The 21,473-nt window shown below is 49.6% G+C and overlaps 3 protein-coding genes across 5 annotated transcripts; 1 reads left to right on the plus strand and 2 right to left on the minus strand.

Moving 5' to 3' along the window:
• Positions 1–121: 121 nt before the first annotated feature.
• Positions 122–6,348, minus strand: SELENOT (selenoprotein T). 2 transcript variants are annotated; one of them, XR_015805829.1, is made up of 6 exons: positions 6,100–6,333; positions 4,732–4,842; positions 3,750–3,876; positions 2,469–2,556; positions 1,022–1,760; positions 122–969 (listed from the first exon to the last, which is right to left on the minus strand). XR_015805829.1 is itself a non-coding variant. In XM_014886174.2 (6 exons), exons 1-5 carry the CDS (start codon positions 6,258–6,260, stop codon positions 1,636–1,638), a joined length of 612 nt encoding a protein of 203 aa, XP_014741660.1. In that variant the 5' UTR covers positions 6,261–6,348; the 3' UTR covers positions 122–841; positions 1,609–1,635. The 2 variants fall into 2 exon arrangements, 1 of the variants encoding a protein (XP_014741660.1); XM_014886174.2 differs by having other exon boundaries at positions 122–841; positions 1,609–1,760; positions 6,100–6,348.
• A 63-nt stretch (positions 6,349–6,411) lies between these two features.
• Positions 6,412–19,315, minus strand: EIF2A (eukaryotic translation initiation factor 2A). Of its 2 annotated transcripts, none has more exons than XM_014886141.2 (14): positions 19,243–19,315; positions 18,071–18,140; positions 17,730–17,804; positions 17,074–17,192; positions 15,913–16,012; positions 15,479–15,561; positions 14,231–14,304; positions 13,944–14,088; positions 12,844–12,960; positions 10,134–10,705; positions 8,773–8,889; positions 7,812–7,940; positions 6,947–7,012; positions 6,412–6,863 (listed from the first exon to the last, which is right to left on the minus strand). In XM_014886141.2, exons 1-14 carry the CDS (start codon positions 19,268–19,270, stop codon positions 6,798–6,800), a joined length of 1,761 nt encoding a protein of 586 aa, XP_014741627.1. In that variant the 5' UTR covers positions 19,271–19,315; the 3' UTR covers positions 6,412–6,797. The 2 variants fall into 2 exon arrangements, with proteins under 2 accessions (XP_014741627.1, XP_088027270.1); XM_088171144.1 differs by lacking the exon at positions 19,243–19,315 and adding an exon at positions 18,472–18,755.
• Positions 19,316–19,382: 67 nt separating this feature from the next.
• Positions 19,383–21,396, plus strand: SERP1 (stress associated endoplasmic reticulum protein 1). Its single transcript, XM_014886144.2, has 3 exons — positions 19,383–19,564; positions 19,653–19,728; positions 19,971–21,396. The coding sequence occupies exons 1-3, from the start codon at positions 19,481–19,483 to the stop codon at positions 20,009–20,011; spliced, it is 201 nt and encodes a 66-aa protein (XP_014741630.1). The 5' UTR covers positions 19,383–19,480; the 3' UTR covers positions 20,012–21,396.
• Positions 21,397–21,473: the final 77 nt, after the last annotated feature.

The following is a 21,473-nucleotide window of genomic DNA, read 5'->3' on the forward strand; positions in this document are numbered from 1 at the left end:
TGCACTGGCAGTTCTCAGGGGCTTACACACCACAAATACAAGGCCAGGAACTGGAAAGTTGGCTTTTTATGTAGTTTTTCAATTGCAGTCCAAGAATGTCCATCAGTGACAAACAAGGTACTTCACACAGGAAATGGGAACTCTTTATTTCAATTAATGTTCTTGGGTTCTATTCAGGACAGCAGGAGGGCCCAGCTCATCTCTCAAATGGCCAAGGAAGAACTGCTGGAGCTGGCCCACATGATTAAAGAGTAGCTGATCTTAATTTTCACTGAAGTCACCAAATGATGTAACTATTCCGCATATAATTTTGCTTATATAATTCAGTATATAATGCACTGTTCGACTCTGCCATAGATTTTGAAAAATATACAAACCTGTTTTAACCACATTAAAGAGATTTGATAGACAACTATCAATTACTCAACAGTTTAGGACAATATCAGACACTCCTATAACTTCATTTTAAACTACAAAAAGAACATAAATTCATATAAAATACAACAGATTAAACAAACTTCTCTTTTTCCAAGGAAAAATTAGGTATCAACTCAATCTGCCATTGTGTGAAACATGAATATAAAATAAGTTACCATTAGTAATGCCTGCATTGCTGATCTATGAACTGGTCGAATGAAGTCTTAAAAAAACTATACAGTATTATTGCACTCGTGGCTGTGCAGTGTGGACCAGCCAGCACCGAAACAGGGCTCATTGAGTGTTTGTCCAGGAGGCACAACGTGGCTGCAGGAGAGGCATCCAGCCTGCACCAACAGCGGCTGTCTTCAGTGCAGGCCTTCATGGGTCTGCACCACGCGGCCCAGGAACCACCACCCAACGCCTGTGGAGAGACACCTGGGTTACAGCCAGCAACAGCCTGTGCCACAGCAGCACACCTGCAGGGGGCTAGGACACACCTGGGGCACAGCCTGTGCCACAGCAGCACACCTGCAGGGGGCTAGGACACACCTGGGGCACAGCCTGTGCCACAGCAGCACACGTGCAGAGGGCTGGGACACACCTGCACTGAGGCTGCTGCACACCTGCACTGAGCCAGCCCCAAGATGGGGAATGGTAAGCAATGTGTTTTGAAAGGCACACGGGGACATGGAAATGGTTTGCCATAAAACACCCACAGGATGTGAACCCCGTGCTACCAAAAGCCGTGGGTGGAACTTTTGCAGAGGGGCAGGGCAGTACAGCAAGTGGAGCATGACAGCATTCTGCTCTCCCGGGCTAAGCAAGGAGCAGGACAGCACCCTGGAATTCAACAGGGTTAAAAGCCAGGAGACCCTAACCCCCTGCACAGAGGCTGCTCTGAGGCACATAACGCAGTGTGTTCTGATCTCTGCACCACTCGCTTCACTGACATCAGGCCTTCTGCCTGCAGGAACACACCTTCTCCTGCCTCATGGAGTGCCAGCTTCCTGCTCTGAGACAGGCACATCCCACCCAAACAGCCTCTGTGACACCACACGTGGCAGTTTAACATCATGGGAGATGGTTCTCCAGAAAAACATTTAACTGAACAAACACACAATCCTAAAATCCAGTCTCCAGTGTGCCCGTCTCACCTGGGCAATGCACTGGTGCCTGGAGGAGACTTACGAGAAGTTTCAGTGCTGCTCGATGGGGCTATGATCGATGATGGGGCATTGACTCCATGTGCACATTGAGCTTCATCTCGTTATCAAGGATCTGTACAAGCTGCTGCATGGAAGGGAGGTGGCCAGACTCCAGTTTAGACCACACTGGGACATCTAGCACAGAACACACACGGGAGAAAAGCACTGTTACACTGGGAGCATCAGAGAACACGCAGAGCTGGTGCAAACATGGAGTTGAGAAGCTCTAGGAAGGTGTGTGAGTTGGTACTGATCTGTGTTGAGGAAAACATCTGAATCAACAATGCTTCCAAACTCTGGCTATGCTGAACCCCAGCCCAACTAGGAGAGCAGAGTGTCTAGTGCTTCCATTTAGAAGTACATCATATTGATGGAGAGGTGCAAAATATCCACTGACATTCCTCTCAACCTGAAAAATCAGTACTGCTGTCCACCAGTAGTGATCATCTGGTAACAGATTCTTAGGATTCCAAGGCTAAAGCATGCTGCAGAAGACAGGGAAAGCATCTAATTGGAGAGTACATGCCCCTAGCTGATGGTTTCTTATTTAATGCACATAATACACAAAGAAAGAATATAACAGAGTTATTCCAAGGGACCAAATATCCCATAGGTATTTTTTACAGAGCTATTCTAGAATATCTGACTTCTGTATAAACTGCTTTATAGGACTTCAATGATTTCCATAATTTATTGTGATAGACAACATCTGAAGATCCAAATGGATGGCAATTTCCACATATCACACTTGGGACATAAATTTCCTGACACCATCGCTCACTCTCCCCATCCTAGCACTCTCACATGTGTGTGTGACACCCCCCAAACAAAGTCTCAGCTCACCATTCAAAGTGATTTCAAAAGCCCCAGTGGACATGCACTGGTTCTCAATCATGTTGCTCAGGAAGAAGACCATCATGCAGGCGTACACCTGGAAAAGAACAAAGATCCACACAGACCTCAGCCATGCCAGCCACACCTGCTGTTGTTCACGGGTGATTCTGAACTCTGTGATTGCTCAAGGAATGTTGCCATCTACAGACACCTCCCTTTCCTCCTTTCACGCGGCCTGTGCACCTTGCCTTCCCCAGACCAGCTCCAAACCCAGCCAGCTGCAGCCCCCCTCGCAGGGGGCTGGCAGTGTGACACAGGAACACGGCCTGTCACCGTCACAGCCATCTCCAGATCACAGAGCCAAGGGCCCAGCCACAAACTGCAGAGCAAGGCAAGTCACACATGCACAGGAGCCACCGAGCCTCCTGCACGCCTCCAAGCTCTCCATGGGGAATTTTCTCTGCGCGTGGGTGACTAAGACTGCATCCTCAGCAGTGCAGCTCCTCCCTCACCACCTGCACCTCTCTAATTTCCTTTTCCTGTTCACAGGCACACTCACACAGGTCACTGCAACACCGCAGGACCTGGCACAGGGACAGCAGCCAGCCCGGCCAGGCACAGAGTTGGCCCATTTCATTCAAATGGAAATATTACAGCTTCTGGGCATGCAAATTGGCCAGTGAAAGATCCAGGGCACTGGGCAGCTCGGCATGAAGGGCTGTAAATTACTTTAGTTGAGTGGAATAAATCTGGAATGAGGTTACTGTAAATCAGAGTACAACACCCTAAATCTGCTGGCATCACCAGTACTGACTCATGGGGATATTCTCCCACAATGTCACGCCAGTCTGCTCTCCAAAAACACCCACAGCATTTCAACTTCATTTTTCTAACGCCCTTCTAATTGCCGCCTAATCTATCAGGAGTCTGATGGAAGCATCAACTGAAAAAGTTATGAGACAACAGAGAAGGAGAGCTGTAATATTAACATCAACAATACTGGCTTGAAATGCTGCTCTTGAGCCCTACAAAATAAACAACTCTTTTATCATCTTTATCAGCAAGTTAACCTCAGCTGCCCTCCTGCAGCAGCAGCAGCTTGGAAGGAGATCACAGAAGCACGCCTGAGTTTGTCAAAAACATAAAGCACAACTGGTAAGAATTATTCTACTGTAAGGCTGTAGCATGTGAAAGGTAAATCAGTCAGCACTGAGGGACTCACTGAACAGAGTGCCCTCATGAAGTAACTCTGAAGCTGCTTTTTCAGACTAAAAGAAATATGTCCTTTACCTTGTTTTCCTGGCCCCACTGCCAGATGCTTGGAGCTTGCATGCCAAAGAAAGCAAACGGGTCCTTGCCCACGATGATTAAGCCAATTAATACTAGTTTGAAGACAGACAGGAAGGATGCTATGTGCCTGTTGGAGACAACACACACCAGTGACTGAAAGGTTCAGCTCCTACTTCACCATACACAATTGTAATTCACCTCACTAGGAGAATTTTGACAGTGTACAATCAAATGTTTCAGGGGAGGTACAAAATTTTCCATGAAGGTTTCTCTCACAGCAAATAAACTCCAAATCAAACCAACAAAACAAACCCCCCAGTAAGGCCCTGCTTTTGCACAGCAGCCCAGATGCAGAGTTCCCCACAGCCAGCCCACACCAAGGCCTCGTGCCCCGCAGCCTCCCACCACCACAACCCTGCCAGGAACTGGGCCAACCACTGCTCCAGGAGCCACCCAGTAACTATGGCAGCGCTCTCCAGCGTGGGCACACTGCTTTAAGGAACAGCAATAACACCATTTCGTCTTTTTCTGAATTTCTTTGGGCTTTCCCCCCACAGCTGCAGCAAAAGCCACTCTAGGCAGCTTCCCCCTGAGGTGAGCTCTCTCTGATTCAGATGTTAAAACTGAACTTTCCCTTCCTCTGTGTCCTTAACCTACTGCAGAGATTTGTCACTAAGTGCATCATCCAGAGCAACAAATTAAATTTATGTCCAGATAAAGCATGAAGAAAACCTGGGGAAATTAACTGTTTCAAAAAAAAGTTACATACTTTATTTTAAGTTGGATACGACAGGCCTCATCATACAGATATCCAGACAGTGATACTTGCATGGAAAACTAAGGCGGAAAATCACCACGCTTGTATGTAATCACAATAGAAAATCCCCTTCAATTTACTTTTTCAGTATTATTTCAGTGTAAATGCATGTGTTTACCACTGGAAAGCAGACAGACAGAACACAGCACGAGGTGACACGCTCACCTATAGATAGGTTGAGGAAGGTAGTTCTCCCCTTCGATTCGGATGTCTGGGTACCGCTGGCTGATGACCCGCATGTACTCCTCAAACACCCGCCTGTAGCCTCAGGAGACACTGAACACAGACAGCACTGTCACCACGGCGCCAGGGCTGCACGGCACCGCCACTGCTCAGCACCCTCCGCACAAGCCCTTCCAGTTCAAACAGAACTACACTGCTTTATGGCACAGAGAAAACCTGATCTGCAGCGGAATTACACACCACAAATCACAACAGGTAAGCCCTAGGTGTGCTGGGATGGTTTGCTCCACATCACAGCACACACACAGAGCTCTGGAAACACTCACTGGGCATCAAATGACTCGCTTTCACTGGAAAAATGTGTTAAATTATGATTAATTTAGGAAGTCGATGTAAGCACTCTTTTGCTCCGTGCCAAAAAAAACCCAAAAAATCAAAGAAAAAAAACAAAAACAAAAACAAAAAAAACCCCCAAAGAAAACCCAAAAAAACCCCAAACAAACAAATCTTTCTTCACACAGAGCCGTCTGACTCCCTGTCTGGGATCCCAGACAGGCAATGTCGCTCCCAGCCACCCCTGCATCAGCACGACACGGAACTGCAGGAGTTAAATATTCCCGAGCTGTCCCCTGCCTCGCCTTTCAGCAGCCGCCTCTATCAAACTGCGGTAAAGCGCCAGAGGCCCCAATCCCAGAACCTTCCCCTGAGCACTTGTGCGGCGCCTCACGGAGCCGCAGGGCTCGGCCCAGGCTCTGCTCCGGCCGCCACCCGGCCCTGCCCAGCCCGAGGACCGGCAACCGTGGTGACCAGTGCCCCAGGCCTCTTGAGTTTTGTTCTGCCCGCAAACAGGCTCCGTGCGCCGGGGCTGCTCAACCCTGCTCGGAGCTGCTGACAGCATCGCAACACCCCCGGAATGGTGCAAAGGTGCCCGAGCGCAGCACTGCAATACAGGCACTGCACCAAGGCAAACACAAAATTACACCCACTGCTAAGACATCGATCCCTCCAAGACATTAGTCCTGCACCAGCACAACGCCATACACGGCACTAAAGGGCCCGAAAAGCGTGGGTTTATGGCGGGTGGCCGTAGAGTGGGCCCTGCTGAAAGAGCCGCCGCCCGCGGCCCGGCGCCGCCGCCCACGCTCCAACAGGGCCCGGCGCCCCGACAGCTGGCCCGGGGCGGGGCGGCCCCCGGGCCCGCGGGTGGCCCCTCCACGGATGACAAGAGCGAGCGAGGCCGCCGCAGCGCTGAGGGAAAGGAGGGGAAGAAAAACGAACGAGGGAGGGAGAGACGACGGCCTAGCGGACGCCGCCATTTTGGCCGCCGCCATCTTGGCGGGCGCCCCTCACCAGATCTGGAACTTGAGCAGCGGCCCGGTGGCGTAGGCCATGCGCAGCTTCTTCGCCGGCAGCCCGCCCTGCTCCGCCGCCGCGGCGCCGCCGCCGCCCGGTGCCGCCGCCAGCCCCGCCAGCAGCAGCAGCAGCAGCCGCCGCAGCCCCGCCGCTCGCATCTCGCCGCCGCAGCCAACGCTGAGGCACCGCGCGCGCGCCGCCTCAGCCAAGGTCAGGCGGCAGCGGGGGCGGGGCCCGGCGGGGGCGGGGCCTGGCGCAGCCCCGCCCCCCAGCGCCCCCTGGCGGTCACAGACGGCTCGCACAGCTCGCTGGTATTAAATGCTTTTATGGTTCTCTACATCCCTTATTGCATAAAGACCGCGTCTCTTTTAAATAGAATAAAGCTATCAAATGTCTTTATCGCCTTCCCTTCTCCCGCCCAAATTAGGAAAAACAATCTGGTTCAGGCAGTATGTTCTCAGAAAAGGAGCACGTTTCTCCGTTTCTCGTTGGAAGAGCAGCAGAACTGGCTGATGGATACTGTATCATCACTTGCTTACAGTTTCACGGGCACACATTTTTAGGAAAACTCTTTTTTAAAGGCAAATGAGCAGCAAATCTGTCGACTTTCGCACCCTTGGTCATTTGCTGAAATGTTTAACAAACTACATTTTGCATGAACTTGTGTTAGCACCGCACTGGAGCTCAAGGAAGATTTAAACACCCAGTTCTAGGTCTTCCAGTTCCTTAAGGAGAGCAGCTTCTTTCTGAATCTTCTCCACCTAGAGCAGACAAGCATAAAATGTCATAGATGTAGCTTATTATAAAATGAACCTCGAATAAACTGTACAGATCTCAACCATACCTGATTCTTCTCCAGCTGTTTGCCAGCAGCTGCCTGTTCCTTCAACTGCTCAATTGCCTTTAGTTTCTGCAAAAAAAAAAAAAAATACAAAAAGCCACTCTAACACAAAAATATTGGTGGCACAAAAATGTTGCTGCACTTGCAATAGCCTGATGCATCTGGAGACAGGTCTCTGTGGAAGGAACAATGCCTACAGCATCTCCAGATGCTCTGCCCAGAATTTCCCACCCATTTCTTTCAAGAACAGAACCTAGAGAACAGCAATACTTCTTCATCTCTGAAACAAACACCAGGCATTGTCTCACTGAAGGGCTAGATCCAAACTTGGAAACTACTCCATCACCATCCCTCTTCACCACACATTTTCCTCAAAGTCTGGAATGTTAATCCAGAGACTATGAGCAGCAGGAGGCAGCCAAGAGAAATGGGAAAGATTCTCTAGCCAGAACTTAACCATTTCTACACTGGAATTATTTAATGCAAGAATTCTCAAGACTGGCAGCAAACTCTGCACTCACACCACAAGGCACTGCTCCCCTTCCAGATGCAGCTCCCAACAACCAGAGAATGCACAGAGCTCCTGTGTGAGCACCAGACCTGCCAGTGCAGCCCTGACCCTCAGCTGGGGACTCCACAGCATTCCTGCCTGGAGCCTCACGGGTAGTTTCAAATGCTCCTCCCCGGGTGCCACCTCAGATGGGACCTTCAGGAACCCTGGCACACGATGGCCTCCCTGGCTGCACCGAGAGGTGGGTACAGATTGGCACCTGCATCCCCCTGAACTCAGGCACCTTACACTCACACTAGGTCTGACACACCAGCCCTTGGAGAAATACTGTCTGACAGAAAAACAATCTCTTCACACCTTTTTCAAATTCTTTATCTTCTTGTCCAGTTCAGGATCTCCCGTGGTCGTGGCAGGCACAGTGTTCTGCAGGGCACTCTGTGGGGGCTGGACCTGGGCAGGGCCTTGGTGTGCCTCAGCTTTGGCTTCCTGTAGACACATAAATACAATCTAGAAAATACCTTTGATTACAAAGAGAATGAAAAATGTCTTTAATCACTTTAAGAGGATCCATTTAATATTCCTTCTTTCCCCAGTTTGCTGGTGTATTCCAATTTCTGGGCATGACTTGCTCTGAAGTGCTGTATTATCTGCTGACCTGCTTTCCATGGACAAACAGCCCACATGATGTTTCTTGTTTAATTTCTACTTCCTCAAGATCCCAACCACACACAGCACAGGGAAACATCAGTTTAAAGGTGATATGACAAATATATACACAAATATTTTACAAAGCAGACTGGGTGATTGTCTTCGAAGCAAAAGAAAGGGCTCAAAACCAGTGCTAGAAATTTTTAAAAATAGCATTTAAAGAAATTGTTGCTCCAGAGATTTTTAGAAACTGGAAAGCTAATACCAAAAGCTGACTTTTGTCTACCTAGTCAAATAGTAATTCCAGAAGTGGCAGACAGGCTGCCTCTGGTCTGGCCTAAAAGCACACCTCAGCCTTGACCTGCTGGGAACACAAAGCACCAGCCTGTTCTTACCTCCTCTCTAAAACCAAAGCACATTTTGCAGGATGCCAGCAGTCACAGTCACTTTGCCTCCACAGTGACTTTAGCTACCATTTGCAGTGACTCAGCAAAGCTGTTCCATTTCAATCACCCTTTTGTACCTGCTTTACCCTGGTTAAACTCTGCTGCCCTTCCCACATGCATGGGGGGCTCTCAGTGCACAAACCACTGCTGAGACTGACTGCTGCCCTCTGGGGAAACTAATTAACTAATTAACATTGTCCTTGTAAGAATGGCTTTTGCAGTACCTGCTTAGCAGCTTTCTTTGCTTCATGTTTCCTCTGATTTTTGAGAGCTGTTTTAGACAGTGGTTTATCACCACCTCCCAGCTGGGGTTTCATGTTCTGGGGTGGCTCATCCTCATGCTGCAGGAGATACAAAATGGTTAAATCCCCATACTCCATGTTGGCACAGAAACCCCAAAATCTACCTAAAGCAACATCATATGCCTTAGGTACGAACCAGAAAGAAAGAAGAAAAAATGAAAGAAAGGAAGGGTGAAAAGGGTTTCAAACTCATCCACTCGAGTTTGCATGGGACTACCCTGTGTGCCCTAATGATTTCATAGATTTCTGATAAAAAAACAAAATCATTGTGTTTTCTATCTCATGAAAGAAATAAAATCCAAGAGGAATAATCCAGCACAAAATGACTGAAGCCTGGCTTCAACATTTTGCTGTTGTTGACAGCTTTGTAACTCAAACACCTGATGACCAGAGAGGAAAGCTGAGTGGTGGGAGGAGAGATGGGGACTTCTTGGGGGGCAGTGGGGGCTGTTTGGTGTTTAAGAGAACTCTTAACTGTGGCACTGTATTGCTTTAATGCATGTGACAAGATTTTTTGCCCATATAAGTAAGCAGAATTATTTTACTGACTGTATCTTTTCCCTACTCCCTGTGCTCACGGATGGTTTGTGAGAGAAGCCCTCAGCATGGCTCACAGATTGCTGGCAGGCTGAGTCTCCTGCAAAAGCATCAGGCTCAAAATCAAAGCTCTCCAGGACTCAAACATGAAGGGTGCAGTTGTTACATGGAATTAGCTGCTACTCAGCCTAATTTGAAAACTTGCAGAAAGAAACTAATTATACAAGCAGGTCACTGTACTGGAATGTGTTTAAGCTGCAGCTGACTTAGTAATGATCCAATCTCTAGGAAGTACATTTACCTTAAAAAAAACCCCAAAAATCAGCAAGAAAGAATGGCTGTTGGGAGGCCAGTCAAGCCCAGGCTGGCTGGGTTCAGAACTGGCAAGTCAAGTCACCCAGATCAGAGGCTCCCGTCCTAACCAGAGCACTCAATTTCACCACAAGCCACGCTCGGAGTTTAGTGTTTCAGTGCACATCACAAAGAGCATTACAAAAGTCTGCAGATGCTCTGTGAAAGGACAGTATTTGTGCCAAAGACATGAGAGCTTTCCAGCATACGTTCTTGCAAACTGTGAGCAAAGTGCCAGAGCAGCTCACCAAAACCCCTCCGAACCCCCACAGTGCTGCCAACCTCATCACTCCTCCCATGTTCCTCCCCAAAAACACACACACACACACACGTGAGGCCGAGCTGCAAACAGCCACGAGACATCAGGTCAGGTCCCACAGGACAGTGCTACTCACGAGCTTGGAGCTGGTGCCGGGTTTGTTCCTCAGGGCCGGGGGTCTGTACGCCTGCGCTGGGCGCGGCTCAGCGCCGGCCAGCTCGCTGGCCACGGCCTGGTACCTCACGGCTCTCTCTGGGAACACCCCGTCCAGGAAGGGCTGCCAGAACACCTGCCACATCTCCTGGTCGGAGGGCACCTGGTGGGAGTGCAGCACCGAGCCCGTGTAGTGCCAGATCTTGTAGCCGTTGCCGACGCGCAGGCGGGGCGCACACGTGGCGGTCACGATGTGCTCCCCGTCGGGACACCACGCGAAGTACGTGGAGTCCGAGGCCACCGGCTTGGAGATGAGCTTGTAGTTCTTAACGTCCCACACTTCCATCTGCCCCCGGAGGTTCCCGAACCCTGCCAGCACCAGGATGTGTCCGTGGGGGCTGTAGTAGGCGGCGTTGCGAGGCCCGGTGCCAAAATCAAACACGGGGTCACATTTCAGGTTAAAAACTGTGGCTTTGGCAGGCATGAAACCATACACAGCACAGAACTCCACGGAATTGGGGCTCCAGGCAACATCGTAAATAGGGCCGCTTTTTGCTGCAGGAAAAGGAAAAACATGCAGCTGTTGGGAGTCTGCGTTTTTTCAGAGCGAGACAAAATAAAATCCACAGCGATTCTTCATGCTTTACTAAAATGTTGTATTCTAATTATTGACAGTGAAAACTAATTCTGCTAACAACAGCGGGAAAAACAACCTTCTATCTTCTGATAACTTTAGTTACAGTTTGCAACAATAACTGCAGTCATTCCAAATTACCTCTGCAGGGCCAGCACCAACACTTTAACAGTAAGCATAGCTTGACATGTAAAAAAAATCCGCTTTTTTTTTTTTCCTCAAGTATGACCTCAGGACCTTCTCAAATTGTCCCACTGGAACCCTGCAAAAACAGGAGTTTTATACCAGCTGGATAATAGTTTCTCTTCTTTTAATCTAAGAAATATTGCGTAGCTCAGCTTTGTAGAGGCAAGTAATAGTGATCTGAGTTATCTTTGGACCATGCCCATGCACAATATTTTGTAAGTCAAATTTTAATGTGAGCGAGCACACAAAAATGGCTTTACAGATAATGATCAAAACTTGGTACTGTTAGAAGCTGTTCTGGGGGTTGGAACGTTAGGAGATACTGAAGAATGATGAATTAGTGATGAAAACTCAGGTGAAATATCCAGAGGTAAATACAAACCACAGGGCATTATAACTTTTCATCATCTGGGTATATTTACCCATAGTTCAGATAAATGCCAAGTGCATGACTGAATCCTTAAATCCAGAGCTGACCCAAAATGTTCACTGAGTTAAATGGTTCATGCCTGTTGTCACTCTGAAGTCTCATTATCTTTAGAAATGAGGATGTCCAATCACACTGTGTGCTCCCCTTCAAAACCTGTTCAGTGACATCAACCAGTGTAGCTCAGATACAGAGGTGACAGAAAATGACATTTGGTGACAGCAGCAGCTGGGGAGATGAGGGCAGCTCCACGCAGCCCTCAGAGCTCTGCCAGAGCCTGCAGCAGCACCACATCTTAGTAAAAAATGAAAAGCCCTCTGCAAATGCCAGTGTGGAAAAAAGCTGCAGAACTGCACTTCAAAAAAGATCCAGCTCCACAGGGAATGAGGCACCTCTCACTCCAAGTGCCCACCAGCTGGTTTTATCAGTTTGGGCTTTTCCTTGAAAAGGAATAGCTAAATTAAATGAAAAGTAATGGTAAACTTCCTGTTAAATACAAATGCACTAGAAATAAAGAATGTTTCAGTAAGTATGTAGTTAAACAAGTACTGTCCTCAAGCTGGGAAACTGCTCCCAAAGAGATTCTATACCCTGAGCCATAACCCCAATTCTCCTTCCCCAGTGGAGTTACCATCAAGGGGAAATGGGGCACTGTACTCAGCCACAAGTATTGCAGCAGAAGGCAAACTGGCAATGTTCCCAGTCAGCACTGTTTATGGAAATTACACTCACAGTACCTCCAGCAAGGATATTCCACGTCACCCCATCCCCAGTGCTCCCAAACATTCCCAACAAACTGGCCTCCTCAATCCCAAACAGGCCAGATGTTTGCACACAACAACAAAGGCTTGAGAGAAGGAGAAAAGATCCCCACAGGGGAAGTTAAGACATGGACTGGAATTAAGCACAATCATCTGCTGCTTCTCAATACGTCATTTTTATGTCTTAAAACACTTACAATTTTACAATACAGAATAAAGGATTTCTATTTTCCAACAGACTTCAAAAAATTGCTCTCCCTCTGCCCTGGCTCATTGAGTAACAGTATCTTGCAGGTGTAAAAGTGCAGGTAGGATTATTCTGTTTGGTGACACACATTCCTGCTTGTTATGGATTCTCAGACATCAACCTGGCTCCATTGCCCACGTGTTTCCTCAGCAAACGAGCACAGCTCCCTTCCTGTGCACCTGAACACTTTCCCAAGGAAAGCAGCAGGATGTATAAACTCCAAGTGTTTGCTCTCTGCCACTGACATTCAGATTATAAGTCTACCAAAGGCAAGAAGATTCAGCTACTGAAAAAAAACCCAAACCACCCCAGAAAAACACATCCTCCTGCAGAGGTAAAAAACTAAAACAAACAAAAAAAAGGGAAGGATTTTCGTTGCGAGGACGTTAGGGATCAGCTGAGGGCGCCAGGCAGCCCAGCAGGGCTCGGGGTACTCACGCAGCTGCACCACGGCGCTCTCCCCGCTGGCTGCCACGTAGTGCAGCGTCTGCTCGCCGTAGTACGAGGCTCCACTCTTGTCCACCTCGGTGCTGGCAACCACCAGCACTGCCGTGGCTGAGAACAGACACAGTTAGTGCAGCACAGCCCCTGACAACCACACAGCCACTGCACAGACGCCACACACAAAGCCACACCAGCTCCCAAATAACCAGACCCTACTGGGTGCTGCTATCATTCTCTTCTGAACAGAGTTTTTCCTAAATGCTAACACAAAAGGACTGAATACCTTCCTTTCTCAGATGAAAAATGTCAGATCAGTCCATTCACTATTAGATCACAAGCAAGTGAACACAGCTGCATCCTTTGCAGCTATAAAAAAAAATTAAAATACCACAAAAACCAAACATCCTGATCAATCCTTAATAAATGTTTCCTCAACATCTTCTGCATGCACATCTGTTATCCAAAGCTGTGCCCCTGCAGGGGGTGCAGAGCAGGGCACTGTCCCATCAGGCCCAACCTGCCTCTTCCCCCAGACACAAGTCCCCCAAAATGTCTTGAGCTATCAATCTTCCCTGTCTCTCAAAGTCCCCATGCATGGTTTCTACATATGTGTAACACCCTCCTTGCATTCCAAATTATGTGGGTTGAAGTAAAATGATGTGTACAAAATCACCTGAAACAGCTCTTTGCTAACACACAGCAGAGCACAGAGGCCTGCCAACTCATCCCAGGTATGATATGCATGCATACAGATAATTCTACAGATTAAGATTATATCATGGCATGAAGTATTCTTATGTTTACAATCCAATTATGTTATCAACACTGAATGCAAAGTTATATAAGAATTTGTCATTCAACTGCTGAATTTAGCAGCACATATAGAATATTTTCAATTACAACATACATAATGACCAAAGTCATAGAAAGTGCTGAGCACTCCAGGGTGTGCAGAAATGCACCTCAGCAAGGCATTAAGGGGTGCCCTCAGGATTTATCAACATGTGCAGATTAAACACAAACCCCACACAGTAAACAAAGCAAGTCAATCCAAAATGAGCACAATAGAGAAGTTCAGTACACAGCTGCTGTACCTTTTTTGTTCCATAGCATTGTCACCTTGTCAGCTTTGAAGAAGCTTTTGTTGGCGAGTGCTGACTGTGGGCCCCCAAAGTTGGGGTACTGGTAGAGCCTGACAAAGGATGGAGCACCTTTGCTGCCTGGGACATAAACAGCAACCTGAAACAGCCAGAGATTTCACTGCAGGTTAAAGCCTTGGGAGCACAGGGCAGAGCTACTACCAGTACACTGGACTAAAGTCACAGTGGGTTTCTTTTTTTAAGGAAACCAAGAAAAAGACTGGAAGCTGGATGAGAAGTACCTTGGTTGGCTGTGCTCCTGGGGACAACACGAAATCACTGACCTTCTGCAAATGCAGCTTATTTGCAATGGTATCTGCCAAGAAAAAGGCCACAGATGTGTGATGGTAATGACAAACCACATTACCTGGATATCCTAAGCACACCCTTCTAAGGAGTTATATCCTGGATAACACAGACCAGCAAAGACAACCACTAAGAATCTCTTTTTCTAGGCAAACAACCATTACTTTCCCATTTCACCACATCACTTTGCCTACAAAACCAACTTGAATCAATCCTATGTCTGAAACCCAGCACTTAGTATTTGGAAGTTCAAAAAGCAAAGGAAGCCTCTGAACCCAAGTGAACACAGCCTGTGTTTGAAGCAGATATTCCTCCCCTTATCTGTGCTGGATTCAGTCACATTCAGGTGCTCCCTCACACCTCCACGGGGTAACTCTTCCCCACAGGCCTGCTCTGGGCTCAGCACTGCCCCTTCCCAAAACACCTGATGGGAACAGCATCCCCCAGAGCCCCACTGCAGCCAGGAACGTGCAGTGCCAGCAGAACTGCTGAGGCTCACATTCCACACTTCCCACAGCTTGGTTACATCAGCTGGGCTAATTCCCAGGAAACTGAATCTCTCGGAGCCATAACTCTTATATCAACTTTATATTTAAATTAAAACAAAGAATGCAAAACTAAAACCACACACTGCTGTTCTCCCCTCAGTTTTAATTCCTTTACATTTTCGTTCTAATTAATTTTTATCTTTCTGCTCTTTTCTTCCCCTTTCCCTTTTCAACATCTGTTTACTCCAGATATTCTACCACCAACAGTAAATCTCCCTGGTAAAAATCTTCAGGCTTCACTCTTTCATTTTTGAAATTGCCATCAATTTTTGATTGAGCCATTTTGAAGTCTATTGACAGAATATGCTACAACCCAAGGAAGTAATCCCAGATCACATTTTCTAACAACAATTTCTTGGATGTCATTAATAAGAAACAATGTAGAATCAGGCCTCTTTAACTGAGAATCAGATGCATTTCATATCATGCCTGTCAGTGAAAAGATAAATAAGAAAGTGAAAACACACTTCATTAAAGCATAATGATTTTAAATTCCAAACTGAAATAGAATGTAGGCAGCATTTAAAATAAAAGGCAAGCAAAGGAAGAAACAAAGAAAAACCTGAAAACAAAAACCTTCTCTCAAAAGAAGCAGCATTTATAGAAGGAATGAAATGTAGAGAAATACTCGCATACTGAAGTTGTTGTTTTCAAAGAAGTGCACTTCATTGTTCACATTCCTGGCACAAATGCTTTCATCATCTGCCCAGCAAGGACACCTGCACATGAAGGGAAAAGTCAGAAACACAAAATTATGCTCATCATTAGCATTCCAGGATTGTTTTTCCCCTCTATTGTGAACCCAGTAAGTCCAAACATGATAAATTTAATGTGGATAAATGACATCTGCATAGCAAAAAATATACAAGTGAACTTAATTATTGTCTGCTCAGCTTTCCTCTGTGGTGCAAAGTGAGAGTGAATTTACAATGAACGACACACAGACAAAAGCACAGACTCTGGCTTTCAGTCAGCAACAGGCACTGCTCTGAAACAGCTCCATTTACCTGGATCAGATTTTTAAAACCACATTTCATTGCAAACAATTAGCATTTGGAAGGCTTATTTACCAGTTCTGCATCTTTTTCTGTATAAAAGACTTCAAGCATTTTCCAGTTTTCAGATCATGGAGCTGCAGGTTGGGCACCCCTGCTGTGCCATCCTTAGCAGCTGCAAAACAAAACAGCAATCTTTGAGGCTTAAATCTTTACCCCAACATCCCACCTCATGGTTCTGGTAGTGCCCAGACACCCAAAAACTCCTTGCAAGCATGCAACTTCTGCCCCTGAGGGACCAGACCCATGAGTGCTGACTGCTGTACCTATCAACCTCAGGCTGTTTGCAGAAAGAACTCACATTTGGAGGTGTAGGGCTTCTACTCCCCACTGCCAGGCTACAACCACCAACACCTGCACAGCTTTTTAATCCAAACCAAAACCCATCCTCACAGCAAACAATGGAGGCATGCTCTGCATTACAGTGTTTTGTTCTGACAGGACCGAGGTGAGAATTTTATCCATTCCACCATGGTCACAGCTCTCTCTGCAAGCCATGCAAAATGGTTCTGCTGCTTTTAAACTGTCTGTACACTCCTCCTGGACAGCACAGCCTGCCTGCGGCTGTCAGTGATTTACAGCAGACCCAGAACAGCTCACTAACAGCCCACAGCTTGTGCTGCCTTCTCTTTCCCTGGGTTCCCAGTCTCCCCACAGCCTGGCCAGCTCCCAAGGCCCAGCCTTGCCCAGCTCTTCCCTCCCAAGGCACCACTTACACAGTCTGGGGCTCAGTCAGGACTGCAGCTCCCAGAATCAGGAACTCGACCCCCCCCAGGGAGGCAGAGGAGGGAATACAGCTCTGGCCATGGACAACACTCCAGCCATGGGCCCCAGGGCAGGACACAACTGCTCCAGGACAGTGCACCATGTCCCTTGAACACAAGCTGCTTGCACAGCACACTGTTCCATTCCCAAAGTTTAGAAACATGTGACTGACTGCCACAGTAACCATGAGCACTGGCAGAGCCCGTGTGAGGATGGCCAACACCAGCTGCACTTGGACAATGCCATCCCTCCCTCCTCCACTGAGCTCCTGACTGCCCACAGAACTTTCTGCACCCTCTCTGTACTGCTCACTTGGCCAACAAATGTGCCACAGAGGCCAGCCAGGTCCTAACCCAGACATGGATGAAGACATGCACAAAGCCTGTGCTTCCCCAGCTGTACAATACTCACTTGTATAGGCCTGCCACGTTGCCAGAACATTATTCTTTGGCGAGAATTCAAGGCAAACTGTCTTTGGGAGGTCAAAGGAATGCAGTAACTCAGCTCTGGTGACATTAACAACATTGACTCTGGAATCAAAAGATGTTACTTCAACAAAACATGCTTACAATAGTTAATTAATAGTAGAGAGAATTGTTCAAGACATCCAGGCATGAAGAAACCAAGAAAACCACTGGTCAAAACGTAACACATTTTTTTGACTGCATCACATAAATGGGAGAGTGAAGTCTCTAATGCACCTGATCTATAAAAAAGGAACCTTCTAACGTTTATAAGGTGTATAGACTTATTATTTTCTGTAGACTCTACAAATACATTAATCCCAGAGACCAGGTTCTAAGAGTCACGAATAAAAAACCAGCCAAACAAAGAAAGCATATCCAGACTGCACGGGAATGGATGCATTATAAATAGGAGAAGAACAGCAAATATTTAATCTGTCAGTCAAGAAACAAAGCCACTAATGCAACAATAAACTCCATTTAAAGTTAATGCAAACACTTGCATTAACAGCAACTGCCTTTACAGAGACAAGAGTAAATGAGGTATAACTGATTCCACTTATTTCATAGAAACTAAAAATTAAGATAATAAAATGCACCCACTTTTGTCCATTGCACCAGGCAAAGAGGGAGCCGTCCTTGCTAAAAGCAACAGCTTTGCAATTTTTTCCAGAATCCCTAAGGAAATAAGAAATGCACTTAAGTATCCAATAGTGGCACAGTTACAAAAACAAACACAGCTTTCCTGCCGTGCACCTGAGGAGCTCTGTGTCACAGTGCAGTCCCCTTGCTCAGGGACTGTCACCTGGCAGCGAGCTCGGGCAAGTGCAAAGCCCTCCAAACCATCAGTTTTCTGAACTCACTTATATTCATACATTTTTCAGTGCTAGAGTCTACCTTTACTTTTCAGAAAGCAATTTCTTCTGTGCCAGTGGCAGCGGTACCTTTGGAATGCTGTGCTCTCGGTGAAACTCGGGGGCCCATTCACCATGTACAGCCCTTCGGACCCTCGCACTGCAAGAGGAAACAAACAGCTCATTTCATATGCAGGAAATGGTCCAAAGCAGATGTTTTTCTAACTCGTGAACCCTGAGACACGCACACTCTTTCCCATACCAGCTGTAAGGAAATGCCAAGGCATAACTGAGACACACCCCCGAGCGCCCATCCCACCCCTCCTGCAGCAACACCCTCTGCAGGGCAGTGCCCGGCCCAGGACGGGGATCCATCCACAGCCTCTGCCCCAGTCTCACAGTAAAACAGTTTTTCTCATGCCTAAATGCAGTTTCCCAAAGTTCACGTACACTACAGCCCCGAGAGATCCTAAGGGAACCTTTTAACACACCTTAAAACCGACCCACGAACTGCGCAGCCCTGCCTGGAACGTGTTCTCCAGCCTTTCTGTCACGCTCCCCATCAAGATCCAAATTTACAACAGACGGTCGCGAGCCGCCCAAAATCTACCCTGAACACCTGCAGCCCCCACAGACCCGAGCGAGGGAAACCATATCGGTGTTTGAAGCTTACAGAAGAGAAAAATACACATCGCTTAAGTTAAGGACAGTGAGATATTGAAAAGGACCACGACTTTTGGAAAGACCTTCACTGCAGTGCAAAGCCCACAGACCGCAGCGGACACGTCACGGGCTCCGGGAGCCGCGTCCCGCGGCGCTGCCCACGCACCGAGCCGAGCCCGCGAACGCTCCCCGGGTACCCCGCGGTAAATCACCCGCGGCTGAAGCACGAATCCCCGGCACGGGGCCTCGAGAGCTCCCGCGGGGGAGGCCGGCGGCGGGGCCGCTGCTCGGCAGAAGGGTCGGGGTGAGCACCGGCAGCCCTGGGGAGGGTCCGGCCGCGCCCCGGCTACTCCGGGCCGAGCGAGCACAGGACCCGGCGAGCCCTGACCAGTGCCGGGAGCTACACCGTCAAGAATTCCACGACCCGGGCCGGACTTGGCCACGCCGCGGCACCGCACGCTGGGGAGGGGACGCGCGGCGGACGCCGACGGGCACCGGAGGAGCTCCGGGCCGCCCCAGCCCAACTTCGCCCTCGCCCCCCGCGCACCATCCCCGACTCCGACACCGCTCGGGCTCGACGCCGCCTGGGCCCGACGCACCTGCGAGCAGCGGCGTGGGCGGCGCCATCTTGGCGCGCGGGCGGAGCGCTGTTTCCGGTTCCGGGGCGGTGGCGGCGCAGCGGCCGCAGCGCGCGCCACGTTCCCGGGCGGGGCGGGCCTCGGCGGCGCGTGCGCGGGTTGGCGCGCGCGGGCCCCGCCCCCGGCGCGCTCCCGGCGTGCGGAGCGCGCGGTGCTGACGCGGCAGCGGCGGCCGGGCCGGACCGGGCCGAGCGCGGACATGGTGGCCAAGCAGCGCATCCGCATGGCCAACGAGAAGCACAGCAAGAACATCACCCAGCGAGGGAACGTCGCCAAGACCTCGGTGCGCGGGGCCGGGCCGAGCCGGGTGGGCACGGGCGGGGGTGGCGGGGCCGGGCCGCGCTGCGCTGACGGCGGTGCTGTGCTCGCAGAGAACGGCCCCGGAGGAGAAGGCGTCGGTCGGGCCTTGGCTGTTGGCTCTGTTCATCTTCGTGGTCTGCGGATCAGGTGAGCGGCCGCGCGCGGGCGGCCGGGTCTGGCGGTGGCTGCGGGCCCCGGTAGCGGCTCGGGCCCGGTACTGCCCTGTCCAGGCCCGGCACTGTCCCCTCGGGCCCGGCACTGTCCCTGCGGACCCCGGTACTGCCCTGCCCGGGCCCGGTACTGTCCCCTCGGGCCCGGTACTGCCCCGTCCGGGCCCCCGAGCGCTGCTGGCGCTGCCCGGCGAGCGCTCCCCTGTCGCTCTCTTGCAGCCATCTTCCAGATCATCCAGAGCATCCGGATGGGCATGTGAGGGGCCGGGCTCGGGCCATGCCCGCCGGCCCCGGGGCCGCGGCGGCTGCCGAGGAGCGGCGCGCGGCACCGGCCGTGTCGCATTCCAGGTCCCTTCACGAGTCATTCCGAGTTTTCTAGCCCGTGCCACAGTGCCTTGAACAGCACCACATGTATAAAGCAATAAAAGTCTGTTGTTGATCTACAATCGTGGACCTACTTATTCGCTGAAGATCCAGCCTGGTCTCTGTAATACGTGGAGCTATACGCGACCTAGGTCCGTAGGAACTGACACCTGTTGTAAACACCGGTCCCAGAGCAGTGTCACCCTCGCTGTATAGCTGGAGATGGTTGGTTTGACGCTGGAAGCCAGGATTCCTGTAGAGGCTGGAGCCCGACTGTGCAGCATGTTCCCGAGGAGCCTCTGCGGGCTCCGCCGCCCCGCCGTGCGTCCCCCGTGTGTGCAGGCTGGGCCCACTGCAGCATGTGGCAGTGCTGGCGCTCTCCTCACACCACGGCACCGCCTGTAGCTTTGTCCTAATCCACGCAAAATGCTTGTCTGTGTAGGGGTAGTGGGGTAGTGAGGAACCGGCACGGCCGGGCTGCAGCTGCTCCCAGCACGACCCGGTGCTGCAGCGTGGTGGACTGCGGGAGCACCTGGCCAGACCTGCGGCTCCCCAAGCCTCTCCCGGCCGTGCCTGTGCTGTAAATATTTCTTGGACAACTTTCAACAAGTGGTGATAGTTTTAAATTTGACAATGTTGTGTGGGAATATTGGGTGCGGGGGGGGACACGCTGCTCCCCTGCCCACAGTTCTGCTTCTGTATGTGCAGCCCCTGCAGAGTGTGGTGTGTCTTGCAATATATATTTAATCCTATTTAAGGTAAAACCTGCCTTCAACTCGATTTCTTTTAACAATGGATCCAGTACTTACTTGCTTCCCTACTGGTGATCACAGTTCCTTCTTCTGTAGACGACTGTAACTTGAGATCACATGGAAAATGCTGCTATTGATCATATTTCCCTGCTGATGGCCCTGACTCCTGCTGGCTCTGCTGTCTGTGTGGTGACAAAGGTGGTGGGAATTGCTGCGTGGGGTGCACACAGTCACTAAAGGAAGATTTCTTTTCTCCGGGTTTCTTAGTAGAAGACAAATTTTAAGTCTGGTTACACAAGAAATAATAGAAAGCTAAATGGGTTGAGGTTAATGAAATGCCTGTTAGCTGCGAGGGAGCAGATCTTTTGTACGTGTTGTATTTCCATATGGAGCCATTGGGACTGGGGGGAGCCAGCGCAGCCCAGCCTGGGGCCACCAGGGCACGGGGACCTTGTGCTGGGAACTCGTGTGCTGTGGCAGGGGAAGTCTGTATAATCGCTGATTTTAAATAAAGTTCTTTTCAAACGCAAGTTGTGTTCACTCTGACGTGGGCGAAGCAGGGCTCTGCTGGGTGTTGGGACTCGGCCATTCACTCATGCACGGATTA

This window comes from Sturnus vulgaris, chromosome 10 (assembly GCF_052056855.1).
Source record: "Sturnus vulgaris isolate bStuVul1 chromosome 10, bStuVul1.hap1, whole genome shotgun sequence".
Classification (NCBI taxonomy): Eukaryota; Metazoa; Chordata; class Aves; order Passeriformes; family Sturnidae; genus Sturnus; species Sturnus vulgaris.

Excerpts from the sequence above, each read along its gene's own strand:
- SERP1 (XM_014886144.2), top strand. The coding sequence starts at position 19,481 with ATGGTGGCCAAGCAGCGCATCCGCATGGCCAACGAGAAGCACAGCAAG. Across the intron at positions 19,565-19,652 it reads GGAACGTCGCCAAGACCTCG|AGAACGGCCCCGGAGGAGAA; the intron begins GTGCGCGGGGCC and ends CTGTGCTCGCAG. Across the intron at positions 19,729-19,970 it reads CTTCGTGGTCTGCGGATCAG|CCATCTTCCAGATCATCCAG; the intron begins GTGAGCGGCCGC and ends GCTCTCTTGCAG.
- EIF2A (XM_014886141.2), bottom strand. The coding sequence starts at position 19,270 with ATGGCGCCGCCCACGCCGCTGCTCGCAG. Across the intron at positions 17,805-18,070 it reads GAGAGCACAGCATTCCAAAG|GGATTCTGGAAAAAATTGCA; the intron begins GTACCGCTGCCA and ends TTATTTCCTTAG. Across the intron at positions 16,013-17,073 it reads AACGTGGCAGGCCTATACAA|CTGCTAAGGATGGCACAGCA; the intron begins GTGAGTATTGTA and ends TTTGTTTTGCAG.